At 38.0% G+C, this 19,035-nt stretch overlaps 1 protein-coding gene across 1 annotated transcript in view; it reads right to left on the bottom strand.

The window, feature by feature from the left end:
- ADAM10 (ADAM metallopeptidase domain 10) overlaps positions 1-19,035 on the bottom strand; it is a 165,145-nt gene that overhangs the window by 109,238 nt on the left and 36,872 nt on the right. Inside the window, exon 2 of the mRNA XM_070421866.1 lies at positions 15,168-15,318. Coding sequence (XP_070277967.1) covers positions 15,168-15,318 — 151 coding nt within the window. The remainder of the gene's footprint in view (positions 1-15,167; positions 15,319-19,035) is intronic.

The following is a 19,035-nucleotide window of genomic DNA, read 5'->3' as shown; positions in this document are numbered from 1 at the left end:
ACAGCAGCTGGGTCAGAGAGACCCAGAACATCCAAAAGAAGGCCCAAGGCCCCACAGCAGCTTGCACTGCTTCACAGCTGGGCCTCATCTGGCCACCTCCAAATCCCAAAGAAAGAAGAGGAATCTGCAGATCTCTCCATAGCTCCTGATGGGTAGCCTCAGGCAGAGGCTAAATTAGCACCTCCTTAGAGATCCAAGTGCCCATGTACCCAGTGGTCAGAGTGAGACCATCCAGATTACAACTCCTCAGATCCATAAGCAACACACTCAGGGGGCAGACTCAGTGAGCACCAAAGCCCCACTGAAGCAAGTCTGGCCCCAGAAGGGTGTCTCCAGCACAGAAGTTCTCCCACCATAGACACAGCTGATTCTCACAGCCAATTGGCCTGGAAGTCAATTCCTCCCAGGAATACTACAACAAGCAAGGCTTAACTACAACAAGACTGTGCACACAGCCCACAAAGGGGTGCACCAAGCGTGTCCACCTCAGGTAATTGGGGAGGCTGAGCTACTGGGCCCTATAGGACACCTAGCACAAAAAGCCACTCTATCAACACAGGGAAGCATAAAAAATGCAGAGACAAAGAAACAGATCACCAATGACAGAAATGGAGGAAAGCAAACTACTGGATATATAGTTCAAAACCACACTTATAAGGTTTTTCAAGAATTTTCTAGAAACTGCCGATAAATTTAAGTGAAACCCTCAATAAATCTAGTGAGACCCTCGAGGATATGAACAAGGACCAACTAGAAATTAAGCATACACTGGCTGAAATAAAGAATATTATACAGAGATCCAACAGCAGACTAGAGGATCCCAAGAATCAAGTCAATGATTTGAAATACAAAGAAGTGAAAAACACCCAACCAGAAAAGCAAGAAGAAAAAAGATTCCAAAAATATGAAGATAGTATAAGGAGCCTCTGGGACAACTTCAAGCGTACCAACATCCAAATTATGGGGGTGCCAGAAGAAGAGAGAGAGCAAGATATTGAAAACCTATTTGAAGAAATAATGACAGAAAACTTCCCCAACCTGGTGAAAGAAATAAACTTACAAGACCAGGAAGCGCAGAGAACCCCAAACAAAAGGAATCCAAAGAGGACCACACCAAGACACATCATAATTAAAATGCCAAGAGCAAAAGACAAAGAGAGAATCTTAAAAGCAGCAAGAGAAAAACAGTTAGTTACCTACAAGGGAGTACCCATACGACTGTCAGCTGATTTCTCAAAAGAAACTATGCAGTCCAGAAGGGAGTGGCAAGAAATATTCAAAGTGATGAATACCAAGAACCTACAACCAAGATTACTTTACCCAGCAAAGCTATCATTCAGAATTGAAGGTCAGATAAAGAGCTTCACAGATAAGAGAAAGCTAAAGGAGTTCATCACCACCAAATCAATGTTATATGAAACACTGAAAGGTATTTTTTAAGAAGAGGAAGAAGAAGAAAAAGGTAAAGATAAAAATTATGAACAAGTACACATCTATCAACAAGTGAATCTAAAAATCAAGTGAATAAATAATCTGATGAACAGAATAAACTGGTGAATATAATAGAATCAGGGGCATAGAAAGGGAGTGGACTGACAATTCTCAGGGGGAAAGGGGTGTGGGGGGTGCAGGAAGAGACTGGACAAAAATTGTACATCTACGGATGAGGACAGTTGGGGCGGGGTAAGGGCAGAGGGTGGGGTGGGAACCGGGTGGAGGGGTGCTATGGGGGAAAAAAAGAGGAACAACTGTAATAATCTGAACAATAAAGATTTAATTTTTTTTTTAAACAAATACCTGTCTTTCAAAGATAGTGACCCAATATGCTCTTGTAACCAAAATATATTAGCAATTATCATGAATCATTCAAAATTCAAACCAAAAATGTTATTTCTTTAAACTTATACATCACTATCATGTGTCTAAATCTGGACTACTCTGTGTAATTAGATCCAGCAAGATCAAACAGAACTAAAGAAATTCAAAGGATGAATAACATGGACAAAGAATATTGCTAATGTTCAGCATGGTAAGAGCAAGCTGCAACAACTAACCCCTCACTTCCTTGAAACACTTGTCCCCTGCCTTCTAGTATACCATGCTCCCAGCCTTTCTTCTACTATTCTTACCATTCTTAAGTCTTTGCATCCTCTCCTCCACCTATCCCTGAAAATGTTGGCATTTAGCAGGGCTTTCTCTCTCCTAGGTCCTCCTCATACGCTTCACATTACATATTCAAAACTGAACTTATGATTTTACCTCAAACTTATAGCTATTCTAGTATTTCCTATATCAGTAAATGGTCCCAGTAGCCCCTCAGTTGCTCAAACCAGTGAACAGTCAGTCATACTTGACTCCTTCTCTTTATACCTCACTACATATCAACTAATAAATTCTACCTTCAAAATATTTTTCAAATCTACTCACTCTCCTTCATTACCTCTTGTGCCACCTTAATCCAGGCTACCATTCCCTTGAGGACCAGTGCAACAGCCTCCAAACTAACCTCAATGCATTTAGTCTTCATTTGTAGTCAGACTGGACTTTTAAAGTCTATAAAATTACTTACTATTAAATATTAAAAACTTCCCATGGCTAGGTAAAACTTGTCACCATAAACTCTCAAAGAGCTGGCTCCTGCTTACATGCACAGCCTCATTTGAAAACTTTCTCCCTCACATTTTAAGTACAAGGCAATTCCATTCGAATGCCACTTCTCATCTCAGTATCTTTGCACATACTGTTTCCTCTGTCTAGAACACATCTCCTCCCCTTCTTTGCCTAACCACCTCCTTTAGTAATCCTTCCAGGATCAATTTAAATGCCATCTTCTAAGTGTGGTCTTCCCAGACCTCCAGACAAGATGGCATCCCTCTGTGCTCCCACAGCAATCTTCTGAACATTCCTTTCTTAACAGTTATCACATTCTCATTCCTAATCCAATACCTGTCTTTTTCATGAGTCCATAAACTCCATTAAGAGCAAGAGCCTGTCCTGTTCAGCTATTCTGTTCCTAGTGACAACTAAAATGACTGGAATACAGTAGATGCTTAATAAATACATAAAACAATAAAAGGGTTAAAACAAATTGAAACATGAAATTGGACTTAATAAATTATGGCATGTTAAAACTATAGAAACATCTCCTATAGCTCAAATAAACTTAAACAAAAGGAAATACACAATACATTTGTTCATTCCATCCAAAAATCAAAATTCTATTTAACTAAATTTTGGTTTAGGTTTCTTAAAAAAAAAAAAAAAAAAAGTGGCCCTAGCTGGTTTTGCTCAGTGAATAGAGCGCTGACCTGCGGACTGAGGGGTCCGGGGTTCGATTCTGGTCAAGAACACATGCCTGGTTGCGGGCTCAATCCCCAGTGGGGGGCGTGCAGGAGGCAGCCAATCAATGGTTCTCTCTCATCATTGATATTTCTATCTCTCTCTCTCCCTTACTATCTGAAATCAATAAAAATATATTTTTTAAAAAGTGACTGCTGTTACATAACACACTACTTGTCCCACATCATCATATCTTTGCCCTCTAAGTTTGATATGTTAGACTCTGTGTTTATATTTGATTTGTTGGTTCAGTACCATTCTCCCAGTACAGACTATTTAAATATAATTTAAGATTTCAGAGCCAAGCACAAATTAACAACTTAATTTTATCCCTCTGTACAAATATCAAAAATATCTGTCAACCCAAAGAAGAAGAAAAAGGCTCTAATAAATCATAGAAGAGGTTACGATACAATCAAGCAAGAAATCAATGTTCAGAAACTATTTCAAGAAAAAATTGTAGCCCTGCTGGGTAACTCAGTTGGTTAGAATGTTGTCCCATACACCAAAAAAGGTGGCAGGTTTTCCCGACCCGCATGGCTTAGTGGTTGAGCATTGACCTATGAACCAGGAGGTCACAGTTTGATTCCTGGTCAAGGCACATGCCCAGGTTGCAAGCTCAATCCCCAGTGCAGGGCATGCAGGAGGCAGCTGATCAATGATTCTCTCTCATCATTGTTATTTCTATCTCTTCTCCTTTCCTCTCTGAAATCAATAAAAATATATTTAAAGGGGTGGGGGCGGGGGGGGAAGGTTTGATTCCCAGTCAAGACACACACCTGAATGGAAAGATGGCGGCGATATAGGCAGACGCGTCCCAGGTCTTGTCCCGGAGCAAACGGAGTAAGCAGCTGAAACTAATAACACCCACCCCGAATTGGCAAATTTACTCAGCTGGTGAGACGGCTTGCAGCCTGGAAGGGCAGACCTCCCCTGGAAAGGTTAAAAACCAGGGATCTGGGCAGGAAAGTTTGCCAGACCTGAGCCCAGAGGGTCGGAGGGAGACCGCATGGCAGACAGCCGCGTCTCTTGGGACAGACACAGACCCTGACCAGGGTAAGGAGTTCCGCGGGTTTGCTGGCGCCAGGAGATTTGAGATTTGGATTTTGTGATTGCGGAGAACTGAGACTAAAGGGGGCATCCTGAGGAACTGATCAGACCATGCAGTGCCCATAAGAGAGGAGCGTTTCCCAGACCATGCAGTGCTGGTAAGAGGAGCGTTTCCCAGACCGTGCCTGGTACGTTGTGCCTTGCTCTGTTGTATTTTGTGCCTTTAAATCAACGCAGCAGATCCAAGCAACAGCAGCCCCCTGATCACCGCAGCCTCCTGATCACCACAGCCTCCTGATCACCACACCCTCTGTCTGTGGAACAGCAACTGTACGTGAAGCCTCCCCCCACCAGCCAGAAGAGCCAACACAGCTGTGAACAACACCCACCAGAGGAGCTGCTGCCAACTGGAAAGCAGCTGCTACCGCAACCGTCTGAGCAGCAACCACAACCCAAGGAGCCCCTGCCACCCAGGGAGCAGCCACTGAACACCTCAACATCTACATATGTCAGCGAGATCAAACATGGGTAGGCAAAGAAACCCCCAAAGGAAAGAAAAGGAGGACTCGCCAGAAAAGCAGCTAAGTGAGATAGAGATATGCAACATGACGGAAAAAGAATTCAGAATAAGGTTCCTAGAGTACATGCACCACATGTTCAAGAAGCAAGAAGAAACAGATGAAAAACTCAACTACTTATGCAAGAAGCTAGAAGAAACAGATGAAAAAATCAACAACTTAAGTAAGTCCCAAGAAGAAATGAAGAGTGACATAGCTTCAATAAAAAACTCCATTGAAAGTATCAACAGTAGACTGGGAGAAGCAGAGGACCGAATTAGTGAATTAGAAGACAAGGAAGCAAAACACACTCAAACTGTACGGCAAATGGAGAAAAAAATTAAAAGACAGGAGGAGAGCCTAAGGGAGCTTTGGGACAACATGAAACGAAACAACATACGAATAATAGGGGTGCCAGAACAACAGAAAGATGAACATGGATTAGAAAACCTATTCGAAGAAATAATATCAGAAAACTTCCCTGAGGTGGGGAAGAAAAAAGTCACACAAGCCCAGAGAGTCCCAAACAAGGTGAACCCGAAAAGACCCACACCAAGACACATCATAATTACCATGGCAAATGTTCAGGATAAAGAGAGAATCTTACAGGCTGCAAGAGAGAGACGGAAAGTAACATACAAGGGATCTCCCATTAGATTATCAAATGATTTCTCAACAGAAACACATCAGGCCAGAAAAGAATGGACGGAAATCTACAAAGTGATGCAAAGCAAAGGACTGAATCCAAGAATACTCTATCCAGCAAGGCTATCATTCAAAATTGAAGGGGAAATAAGAAGCTTCACAGACAAAAAAGGGCTAAGGGAGTTTATCACCACCAAGCCAGCCATGCAAGAAATGCTAAAGGGACTGGTGTAAAAAGAAGAAATATCAAGCTCAGAAAGAAAACAGCCACACACACACACACAAAAAGAAATGGCTACAAACAAATACCTTTCAATAATAACTTTAAATGTAAATGGACTAAATGCTCCAACCAAAAGACATCGAGTGGCTGAATGGATAAAAAAACATGACCCATACATCTGCTGTCTACAAGAGACCCACCTCATTAGAAGGGACTCACACAGACTGAAAGTGAAGGGATGGAAAAATATCTTTCACGCAAATGGAAAGGAAAAGAAAGCTGGGGTAGCAATACTTATATCTGACAAAATACATCTCAAAGTGAAGGCCATAACCAGAGATAAGGAAGGCCACTTCATAATACTAAAGGGATCAATACAACAAGAAGATATAACCCTGGTAAACATATATGCACCCAATGCAGGAGCACCCACATACATAAGAAAACTTCTGGAAGATATCAGGGGAGAGATCGACAACAATACAATCATAGTAGGGGACTTTAATACACCACTGACATCACTGGATAAATCCGCTAGACAAAAACTCAGCAAAGAAACAGCAATCCTAAATGACTCACTAGATCAGATGGACTTAATTGACATCTTCAGAACACTTCACCCCACAGCTGCGGAATATACATTCCTCTCAGGTGCTCATGGGACATATTCAAAAATAGACCACATATTGGGTCACAAGCAAAGTCTCCACAAATTCAAGAAGATTGAAATCATAAAAAGCTTCTTCACAGACCACGATGGCATAATGTTAGAAATAAACTACAATAAAAACAACCCAAAATACTCAAACACTTGGAAGCTGAATAGCATGTTATTAAATATTGATTGGGTTACCGATGACATCAAAGAAGAAATTAAAAACATCCTGGACACTAATGACAATGAAAACACAACAATCCAAAACCTCTGGGACACAATGAAAGCAGTCCTGAGAGGGAAGTTTATAGCTCTACAGGCCTATCTCAAAAAACAAGAAAAAATGGTAGTCAATCATCTAACTCTACAACTCAAAGAATTAGAAAGAGAGCAACAAGAAAACCCCAGAGTGAGCAGAAGGAAGGAGATAATAAAGATTAGAGCAGAAATCAATGAAATAGAGACCAAAAAAACAATACAGAAAATCAATGAAACCAAGAGCTGGTTCTTTGAAAGGATAAACAAGATTGACAAACCCCTAGCCAGGCTCACCAAGAAGCAAAGAGAGAGGTCCCAAATAAACCAAATCAGAAATGATAGAGGCGAAATAACAACAGACCCCACAGAAATACAAATGATTGTTAAACAATACTACGAGCAACTCTACTCCAACAAACTGGACAACCTGGAGGAAATGGACAAATTCCTAGAAAAATACAACATTCCAAAACTCAATCAGGAAGAATCTAAAAACCTCAATAGGCCAATAACTATGGAAGAAATTGAAGCAGTCATCAGAAAGCTTCCAGCAAACAAAAGCCCAGGGCCAGACGGCTTCACAGGGGAGTTCTACCAAACATTCAAGGAAGAACTAAAACCTACCCTCCTCAGACTACTACAAAAAATTCAAGAGGAAGGAACGCTTCCAAGCTCATTCTATGAAGCCAGCATCACCCTAATACCAAAACCAGGTAAAGACATCACAATGAAAGAGAATTACAGGCCAATATCCCTCATGAACATAGATGCCAAAATCCTCAACAAAATCTTAGCAAATCGGATCCAGCAGTACATCAGAAGGATCATACACCATGACCAAGTAGGATTCATCCCAGAGATGCAAGGATGGTACAACATCCGTAAATCAATAAATGTGATACATCACATAAACAAATTGAAAGAAAAAAACCACATGGTCATATCAATTGATGCAGAAAAAGCATTCGACAAAATCCAACACCCATTTTTGATAAAAACTCTCAGAAAGGTGGGAATAGAAGGATCATACCTCAACATAATAAAAGCCATATATGACAGGCCCACAGCCAACATCATACTCAATGGACAAAAACTAACACCATTTCCCCTAAGAACAGGAACAAGACAGGGATGCCCACTCTCACCACTCCTGTTCAACATAGTACTGGAAGTATTAGCCATTGCAATTAGGCAAGAAGAAGGAATAAAAGGCATCCAAATTGGAAAAGAGGAAGTAAAACTGTCCTTATTTGCAGATGACATGATATTATACATACAAAACCCTAGAGACTCCATCAAAAAGCTACTAGACTTAATACATGAATTTGGCAATGTAGCAGGATACAAAATTAACCCCAAGAAATCTGAGGCATTTCTATACACCAACAGTGAACTTTCAGAAAGGGAGATCAGAAAAACAATCCCATTTACCATCGCACCAAAAAAATTAAGATACCTAGGAATAAACTTAACTAAAGTGGTTAAAGACCTCTACTCAGAAAATTACAGGACGTTGAAAAAAGAGATAGAGGAAGACATAAACAGATGGAAGAACATACCATGTTCTTGGATTGGTAGAATCAACATCATTAAAATGTCCATACTACCCAAAGCAATCTATACATTCAACGCACTTCCCATTAAAATACCAATGGCCTTCTTCAAAGATCTAGAACGAACTCTCCAAAAATTCATCTGGAATAAAAAAAGACCCCGAATAGCTGCAACGATCCTGAGAAAGAACAAAGTAGGTGGGATCTCAATGCCAGATATCAAGCTGTATTACAAAGCCACTGTTCTCAAAACTGCCTGGTACTGGCACAAGAACAGACATATAGATCAGTGGAATAGAATAGAGAGTCCAGAAATTAGCCCGAACCAATATGCTCAATTAATTTTTGACAAAGGAGGCATGAACATACAATGGAGCCAAGATAGTCTCTTCAATAAATGGTGTTGGGAAAATTGGACAGACATATGCAAGAAAATGAAACTAGACCACCAACTTACACCATACACAAGAATAAACTCAAAATGGATAAAGGACTTAAATGTACGACAGGAAACCATAAAAATTCTAGAAGAATACAAAGGCAACAAAATCTCAGACATATGCCAAAACAATTTCTTCACTGATACAGCTCCTAGGGCAGTTGAAACTAAAGAGAAACTGAACAAATGGGACTACATCAAAATAAAAAGCTTCTGCACAGCAAAAGAAACCATCAACAAAACAACAAGAAAACCCACCTCGTGGGAAAACATATTTGCCAACGTCATATCTGATAAGGGCTTAATCTCCAAAATTTATAGGGAACTCATACAACTTAACAAAAAGAAGATAAATAATCCAATCAAAAAATGGGCAAAGGATCTAAATAGACACCTTTCAAAAGAGGACATTCAGAAAGCCAAGAGACATATGAAAACATGCTCAAAGTCACTAATCATCCGAGAGATGCAAATCAAAACAACAATGAGGTACCATCTCACACCTGTCAGAATGGCCATCATCAACAAATCAACAAACGACAAGTGCTGGAGAGGATGTGGAGAAAAAGGAACACTTGTGCACTGCTGGTGGGAATGCAGACTGGTGCAGCCACTATGGAAGGCAGTATGGAGGTTCCTCAAAAAATTGGAAATGGAACTCCCATTTGACCCTGTGATCCCACTACTAGGAATATATCCCAAGAAACCAGAAACACCAATCAGAAAGGATATATGCACCCAGATGTTCATAGCAGCACAATTCACCATAGCTAAGATCTGGAAACAGCCTAAGTGCCCATCAGTAGATGAATGGATTAGAAAACTGTGGTACATCTACACGATGGAATACTATGCTGCTGTTAAAAAGAAGGAACTCCTACCATTTGCAACATCATGGATGGAACTGGAGAGCATTATGCTAAGTGAAACAAGCCAGTCAATGAAGGAAAAATACCACATGATCTCACTCATTCATGGATAATAAAGACCATTACAAACTTTTGAACAATAATAGATACAGAGGCAGAGCTGCCTCAAACTGATTGTCAAACTGCAGTGGGAAGGCCAGAGAGAGTTGGGGGGCAGGAGGGAGGGGAGTAAGAGATCAACCGAAGGACTTGTATGCATGCATATAAGCATAACTAATGGACATAAGACACTGGGGGGTAAGGGAGGGTAGTGGTTTGTCAAGGGCGGGGGGGGGGGGGGGAAAGGATACTTATGTAATACCCTTTGTAATACTTTAAGAGGAAAATAAAAAAAAAAAAAAGAAAAAAAAAAAAAAAAAAAGACACACACCTAAGTTTTCAGGTTCAATCCCCGGTTGGGAACGTAAGGGAAGCAACCAATCCATGTTTCTCTGGAAGCAACCAATCAATGTTTCTCTCTCCCTCTCTCTCTCTACCTTCTTTTCTCTAAGATCAATAAACATATCCATTGGTGAGTATAAAAAGAAAAAGAAGAAACTGTAAATGTGAATTTTTAACATATTTTATCAGCTTAAAAATTTCACGCTACTATACAAGGAGATTTCACTGATGCTTAATAGAAAATCCACACAAGAATATTATAGCCGAGGCCGGTTTGGCTCAGTGGATGGAGCGTCGGCCTGCGGACTGGGGGGTCCCGGGTTCGATTCCAGTCAGGGGTGTGTGCCTGGGTTGCGGGTGCATCCCCAGTGGGAGATGTGCAGGAGGCAGCTGATCGATGTTTCTCTCTCATCTATGTTTCTGACTCTCTGTCTCTCTTCCTTCCTCTCTGTAAAGGATCAGTGGAAGAATATATTTTTTAAAAAAAAAAAGAATATTATAAAACTGATAAACTAAAAATATTCATTCAAAACAATTATATAAAGAATTTTCAGATATAATGAAACAGGATAAATATTTAAATAACCTTTAGTCATGTAAAATCCTTACTACACTTTAAGAAATAGTGCAGCAACTTACCTGGAGCTTAATCACTTGGTAAACAGGAAAGAAACAACAACAAAAAAGACAAGCTATGAATCCTAATTACACCTGAGCTAAAGTGCTTATCTCACAAAAGACCCAAATGCATATGCCACATTTTAGTATGCAATATAACTTACAATTAAGGAGCATTATAGATGGGCTTTTCTACTAGACATATACCTAATTTCTGACATTTACTGTCTAAGTTACTAACTCTAGAAACTCTGACATTAAATATTCTATCAGACGCAGACTGCTTTAGACTAACATTTAGAGAAAACAATATACCCAAAGAATTAAAAAGTCAGAAAAACACTTTTATACTCTTCCCTTCCCTTTTAAAAATAGGAAAAAGGAAGCTCCATTTAAGTTTTTCTTAAAACTCATTCAATATCTTCCACATAAAGCCTAGTTAATAATTACAAACCTATAAAATAAAAATGTTTTTTGTTGAAATCATATCTAAGAAGCTAAACTCAGCAATAATCAGCTCTTAATTAGCTTCTTAAATACAAAATTAACATGAATACAACTCAGCTCTTGTTTTTTCTTATGATTCAGTAAGTAATTCAATTAGCCAGTGTCCTTTCAGAATTTTTAAAAGCATATTTATAGGCTCTTAATTTCTGTGTGAAGAGGAATCAAGCAAGAATAAAAAATATCATGCCTGGCCAGTGTGCTCAGTTGGTTAAACATCCTCCCATGTACCGAGGGCTCCACGGTTAGATTTCCAGTCAGGGCACATGCCAGGGGTTTTGAGCATAATCCCCAGTAGGGGACATGCAGGAGGCAGGCAGCCAACTGATGTTTCTCTCTCATGGATGTTTCTCTCTCTCTCTCCCTCTCCCTTTCTCTCTCTGAAATCAGTAAAAACGTATTATTTAATTTTTTAAAGAATTTTAAAAAATATCACAACCTAGAAAATCCACAGCTGAGACAAAGAGCAGTGTGAAATATACTTAAACTAATAATATATGCTAACAGGCACTGTACCAGACATAAACTAGTACTAAATAAATAGCATTTCCTTTAGGAAATTTTGCTCAAACTTTCTCAAATTTTGTTGGGAAAGATTTAAGTACCAAGTCAATATTTTTCAAAATTTGTCTTTCCACATCCTTAACAATAGTATTTTTATAGAATTCAAATGTATTCTATTGCTCTTCTTTATGAGCTGGCATCCATTTGTGCTCCCTAACCTACCTCCATTTCTCAAAGTGTGCTGGTCTGTCTACAGAGTTAAAAGAATCCTAGGTTTCTGCTACCTCATTCATTATATGACAAAAATAACCCTGGCCACTGTAACCTGGTTAGAGCATCATCCCATGCACAGGAGCGTTGCAGGTTCAATTCCTAGTTGGGACATATACCCAGGTTTCGAACCTGATCTCCGCAGAGGCAAGTATGGGAGGCAACTGATCAGTGTTTCTCTCTGACATGGATGTTACGCTCTCTCTCTCTCCCTCTCTCTTCATCTCTCTCTAAAAACAATAGAAACATGTGCTCAGGTGAAGATTGAAAAATAATAATATAGCCCAGCCAATGTTGCTCAGTGGTTCAGCATCAACCTATACACCAAGAGGTTAGATTCCTCGCTCTCAAAAATCAATAAAAACATATTTTTTTAAAAATTTAATGGTGTCGCCGAAACCAGTTTGGCTCAGTGGATAGAGCGTCGGCCTGCGGACTAAAGGGTCCCAGGTTCGATTCCGGTCAAGGGCATGTACCTGGGTTGCGGGCACATCCCCAGTAGATGAGCAGGAGGCAGCTGATCGATGTTTCTCTCTCATCGATGTTTCTGACTCTCTATCTCTCTCCCTTCCTCTCTGTAAAAAATCAATAAAATACATTCAAAAAAAAAAAATTAATGGTGTCCTAACCAGTTTGGCTCAGTGGATAGAGCGTTGGCCTGTGGACTGAAAGATCCCAGGTTCGATTCCAGTCAAGGGCATGTACCTTGGTTGCAGGCACATCCCCAGTAGGGGGTGTGCAGGAGGCAGCTGTTCAGTTTCTAACTCTCTATCCCTCTTCCTTCCTCTCTGTAAAAAAATCAATAAAATATATTTTTAAAAATATTAATAGTAATAATAATAATATAAATAAATAAATAAAGCCCAAGACACTTCCAGACTAACCCAACTCCAATCAGGAACCATCAAAGGAAATTTTTATGCCTTTTACAGATTATTGACCACATTTTTGATAAAAAATACTAGGATAAAAACACATCTTAGCTTTGCTGAGAAATTGAAAATCAGTTTTCTCAGAGGTTAGAGCGTTAGCCCATGCACCAAAGGATTACGGGTTTGATTCCCAGTCAAGGGCATGTACCTGAGTTGCCGGTTCATCCCCCCGGTGCTAGTTGGGACACATGCGGGAGGAAAACAACCGATGTCTCTCTCTAACATTTCTCTCTCTCTCTCTCTCTCTCTCTCTCTCTCTCACACACACACACACACACACACACACACATTCACCCACACATACACAGGCAAAAATACAAAAGGAGGTAGGGAATTGGTTTCTCCACATACTCAATATGAGTTGTGTGATAGATCTAATAAAGACCTAGTCATGTAGCAAGAATGTAGTGTGCAAATCAAAAGCAGCTAGAATCTCCACTTTTCCTTTTGGCATCCCCACTATATGTGGAATAGAGTATTAAATTTATTTTGAGGTGGTGGCTAAAAACTTAGGGAGGCTTAATGCTTGCATATTATTTCATGGTGCTTAAAAAGGATGAGTAATTTTAAAATATCTGAAGTTAAGGGTCATAAAAACTTAAATGAAATGATGCCACTAAAATTTTTACCTAGAAAACAAACAGACCCTGAATTGAATCTTTTTCCCTCCTTCAAAATCAAAGTAGAAGATTTTATAACTTAAATACTTTTCTCTACAATGATCATTACATTGCAATATGGAAAATAAGTTAATTTAACAATACATTTATTTCCATGTACAAAATACTTTGTTTCATAGCATTTCTTATTATCTGCCTTTTCATCCGTTAAAATACTTCTTAAGCATCTGTACTATAAGTGTAAACAATGACACATTAAGTATTAGCCAGGTTCTTTGCCTGTGAGGAATAAAAACACTGTCATAGAAAAATAAACAAGAAATACATGCATGAAAAGAAAGAGAGAACGAATATAATGTGAGTAATACAGAGAAGTAATTTAAAAGTTCCAAGGAAGGTGTAGATAAAGCTTCAAAGAAGTAGAACTTGAACTGCGCATTAAAAAATGGTGAAAATTATTTAAGATAAATGACACAGAATAAACTGTACCTGGCTTAAAAAGCAATCAGAAGATCGTTCTGGGTGAAACAGACAATGTTAGGAAGTGGAGTAAGTTTAGAATATTAGACTAGATTTAATTTACAGAGAATACTGAAAGCCAAGTTAAAAAATCTAGCTAATAATTGTAAATTGAAGACTTCAGAGCAATAAGCTGGCATGAAAAAGGAAGCATTTAAGGAAGAGTCATCTCATAGCATGTAGTTTAAATGATAAATGGAGTGGAAGTGGGGAAACCTATTAAGAGGTGAGTAATAAATCAAGATTACACCAGTAAAAAAAAAGTACAAAAGGAGTAAATTTACTAATTACAGCAGGCAAGTAAGAGAGTCTGACAAGAATACTCAAAAATTTTGTATCTAAGTACCCCTAACAGACAGAAAGAAAAAAAAAAAATGGGGTTTAAGTCAGCCAGGTCTGGGCCAAATCTGTGCTGTGTAATTTTAAAGAAGTTAAAATTTCCTTAATTTCCTCTGATATAAAAAGACATTTACCATGTTTGGGTGTTCAGAGGATTAAATAAGAAAATGTATATAAGGTATCTATGCACCTGGAACACAACGAACACTAATAACTGATTTTTACCTCTCCCCCTTGGCCCCTGTTCTTTATCCCTTAACAATTCTGTCTGAGAACTGAGCAATATGTAAGCAATCTATCTACAAGTTGTCATTTTAGAGCTGATGAAATTGAGTTTGTGAGATATTAAATGACTTATTCAATGGCATACAACCAGGTACCTTCACTATTAGTACCAGAAACAGATACACTGACCATAAAACACATAAAAAGTAGTGGAAAACTATGAACATAAAATCTTTTCTTTTTTTAAATGGCACCAAGATTTTATTCCATCTCCTAGTAAAAAACACATTTTGTATATAAAAAAGAAATCATTCTCCCATAATTCTACCATAAAATCTTCTTTAAAGACATATCTTCTAATAACACAATAGAGGATCTAATTCATAAATTTAAAAGTATTTAAATGACTGTTTCCTTAACAATATAAAAAGGGTAATACATTTTATAGGAAAACATTTTTAATGTATATACCAAATTCCAGTGTAGGCCAAATTTCTAAATAAGGACCTTTCCATTAGAAAAGGTAAATTAAGAATATAAATTTCTTCTTTTAACTTAGATTGAATAGAGATGAAATTCAAATACAGTCAGCAATTAATTTACTCACCTTCCATGGGCATGGAAATCTAGACGTAAAAACTGGTCCTCATGTGAAACTGCTCTTTTGGCACGCTGGTGTTTTTGGTGTAATGAATCCACATCATAAGATAATCCTTCATAATGTCTAATATATTTAGTTAAAGGATTTCCGTATTGACCTATGAAAAATAAACACTTTGAATTAGAATCATCTTAAAGGCTCATTCTAGCTCTATTATGATTCCATGATCATTCAAATATCTACAAATATGTATGAAATAATTTTCTCACTAATCCTAATACTTTACTTTCACATATTTTTTTTAAACTTGTTGTAATGGGAATTTCAACCATACACAAAAATTTGGGTGTTAGCCATAGGTCTGTCTTAGATGTACATACATTTTTTAAAAACTCATTGTAATGAAAATTTCAACCATACACAAGTTTGGATGTTAGTTATAGGTTTGTCTTAGATGTCTTTTATCAAATTGAGAATGGTTTCTTCTCTTCATATTTTGCTGATAAAAACTATCAGGAACAAATGTTGACTTTTGTCACCTGCTCTGTCAGCATCAATTAAGATGATTATATTGGGTTTTTTCTTTTTAGTTTATTAATATAGCAAATTGCCCTAGCCGGTTTGGCTCACTGGATAGAGCGTTGGCCTGGGGACTAGAGGGTCCCAGGTTCGATTCCGGTCAAGGGCATGTACCTTGGTTGCAGGCACATCCCCAGTAGGGGGTGTACAGGAGGCAGCTGATCGATGTTTCTAACTCTCTATCCCTCTCCCTTCCTCTCTGTAAAAAAATCAATAAAATATATTTTTTAAAAATATATAGCAAATTGACTAATTTTCTAATGCTATTCCAATCTTGCATTACTGAAATAAAACCCACATAGTCATGGGAATTCAATTTGCTATAATTCTGTTTAGAATTTTTATCTATGTTCATGAGAGACAGTGGTTGTAGTTTTCTTGTACTTACTGTTTTTGTTAAGTTTTGATATCAGAGTGAAAAATGAGTTGGGGCCCCTACTGGGTGGCTCAGTTGGTTGGAGCATTGTCCCATATACGAAAAAGATTGTGGGTTTGTAAGTATTTTGACACTATCACAGTCAGATAAAGCATTTGGCCACTTCTGATAACTTAGAACAATAACTACTGCTGTGCCATTGAAGCACATGTGATAAAAGCTCAATTATTTGCATGGGTGGAACAAAACTGGGAGAGTTATTAAACAAAGTCATCTTTTCTCTGTCCCACACACAAAGAAATTTCTCAAGCAACATAATGTTTACTTTTACTGGCAAAGGACCTGAGTAATGATTTCTGAATCTTTGTAACTGAAATAAAACATAATTCACAGGGTTTAACTGGGAAAGTTTAAAATGTTACCCAGGGACATAGAGTTATCAAGTATACTTCATTATTATCTTCTATATAAGATCTATGTTCCTGTGCTAACTATACCTAAATAAATATCAGTGTTTATAATTTCAGTAATGTTAAAAAACACTGAAGATAAGACCATGTATTAAAACTTTATTACATAACTTTTCTCACCCAATACTTAGTAAAATGAAGGGGGAATCATGAAAATAAAGAAACAAAACTATGCCAAACCGGTTTGGCTCAGTGGATAGAGCGTCGGCCTGCGGACTGAAGGGTCCCAGGTTCGATTCCGGTCAAGGGCATGTACCTTGGTTGCAGGCACATCCCCAGTGGGAGGTGTGCAGGAGGCAGCTGGTCGATGTTTCTTTCTCATCGATGTTTCTAACTCTCTATCCCTCTCCCTTCCTCTCTGTAAAAAATCAATAAAATATATTAAAAAAAAAAAAAAAAGAAACAAAACTATAAAAAGCAGTCTAGTCTTTCACTTAAGAAATATCCTCAAGAATTAAAACTACAGAAGAAAAGGATATAACCAGTGTTTATGGAGCTGAAACAGGCGCATAAATTCCAATTCTATCCCCAACTCTGTTCAGTGGCATTATGCTGGCAGTTTGAAAACAGCAATGGGAGGAGTATTTACACCACTAAAATCAAAAAAGGTTACAAATCAGAAAATGTTTTTCTTGTTTTCAAGAGAGCCAGTGTACTAATACAACACTGGCTGAAACCTGATGGTATAATCTCTCAAACAAGCAGCCAAGGAAGTATACAGTCAACTATAATGATAAAGTGGAAAAGCTTAGCACACTGGACTCCTGATGCTGCCCCTAACCCTCAGAAGTCATACAATTCACTTTTTAAAATTCCCAAAGAGAACAGAGTTCTGGAGTTCTCGAAAATGTTGTATATAATCATGGTCCCATGACTGAAGAAAAGAGTAAAATACAAAATAATCAGTCCCTCAAACTATGACTTGAAGGGAAAAAAATACGCTGGTCTCGGAGACAAGGAAAAAAGGCAATTACCCACATTATATCACAGCAAAAAGAAAGGACAGAGAAGAGCCACACAACCATGAACATAATACTGTCCAAACATACTAGAACAAAAACAATGAAAGAAACAATAAGAGCAAAACAAAAGAGAACCCAATTGAGAAACAAAAAACATTTGGAAACAATCCTGAACAAACTGGAATCAGTCTTAGATGATATTAAGAAATTCCTACTATCCAAAGAAGGAAGACCTGTAATATATAAAGCTTTGGGTATAGCCCTCAGGGAAAAAGCAGTGTATTCATAGGGGTAAAATTAGCCACAGACTAAGTAAAGGGTGCTCTGGAGCTAACCTGACAAAGTTTAAAGGCAAACATCCAAAGAATTTAATTGATTCCAAGTAGCTTAACTGTACACCAAAACAGTCTAACAGTGTTTAAAGAAGACAAAAACCAAACACACAAAAAAGTAAAAATCAGAATGCTCTACATCTTATCAAAAACTACCATGCATATAAAAAAATCAGAAAAATATAAATATATTTTTCAACCATAATTGAGAAAATAATCAGACATTAGAAACAGAAATTATAGATAATGGAATTAGCATACAAAGAGGTTAAAACAGTTATTATAAATATGTTCCAAGTGTTAAAGAACATACAGGAAAAGAAACATGTTGAGGGGGGGAGGGAAAGATAAAACTATAAATCTATACATCCAAGAAACTCAACAGATCCTAAGAAGAATATAAAAGAAAACCACACAGAGGCAAATCATAAATTAATGGCTGAAAATCAGCTGTGGGTGGGTTAGAACCAAAGAACTAAATGGAGGGACAAAAGTACAAATGACAGCATAACTCTATGTAAGTCAGAAGATAATACAACAACATTTTTAAAGTATAAGAAAAATTCTCAATCTAAGAATCTATATCCAGTAAAAATATCTTTCACAAATGAGGATAAAAGGGGGGGAAGGGGGAAATGAGCCCTTTTTCAAACAACAAAGCTAACAATCCATTGCTAGTAGATCTGCATTACAAGAAATGTTAAAGGAAGCTTTTTTACACAGAATTGAATGAAACCAGAAGAAAATCTGTGTTCACACAAAGACTATTGCCAGAATTGATAAATATATGAGAAAATAAGAGATTTCTCCTCTCATTGTTCAACCTCTTAAAAAGTTAAGTGACTACAATTTTTTAAATTTTTTATTTATTTTTTATTTTTTTCAGAGAGGAAGGGAGCGGGAGAGATAGAAACATCAATGAAGAGAGAGAATCATTGATCAGCTGCCTTCTGGACACCCCACAACGGGGACTGAACCTGCAACCCGGACATGTGTCCTGACTGGGAATCAAACTGTGACCTCCTGGTCCTAGGTCAACGCTCAACCACTGACCCACACCAGCCAGGATACATTTTAAAAAATGTATTGTGGCATTTATGACATGTATTGAATACAAATGTATGCCCTAACCGGTTTGGCTCAGTGGACAGAGCG

This window comes from Myotis yumanensis, unplaced genomic scaffold (genome assembly GCF_028538775.1).
Source record: "Myotis yumanensis isolate MYYU_CA2020_CCGP unplaced genomic scaffold, mMyoYum1.0.hap1 SCAF_1, whole genome shotgun sequence".
NCBI lineage: Eukaryota > Metazoa > Chordata > Mammalia > Chiroptera > Vespertilionidae > Myotis > Myotis yumanensis.
Note: the sequence above shows the minus strand (reverse complement) of the source record. Positions and strands in the feature narration are given on the sequence as shown.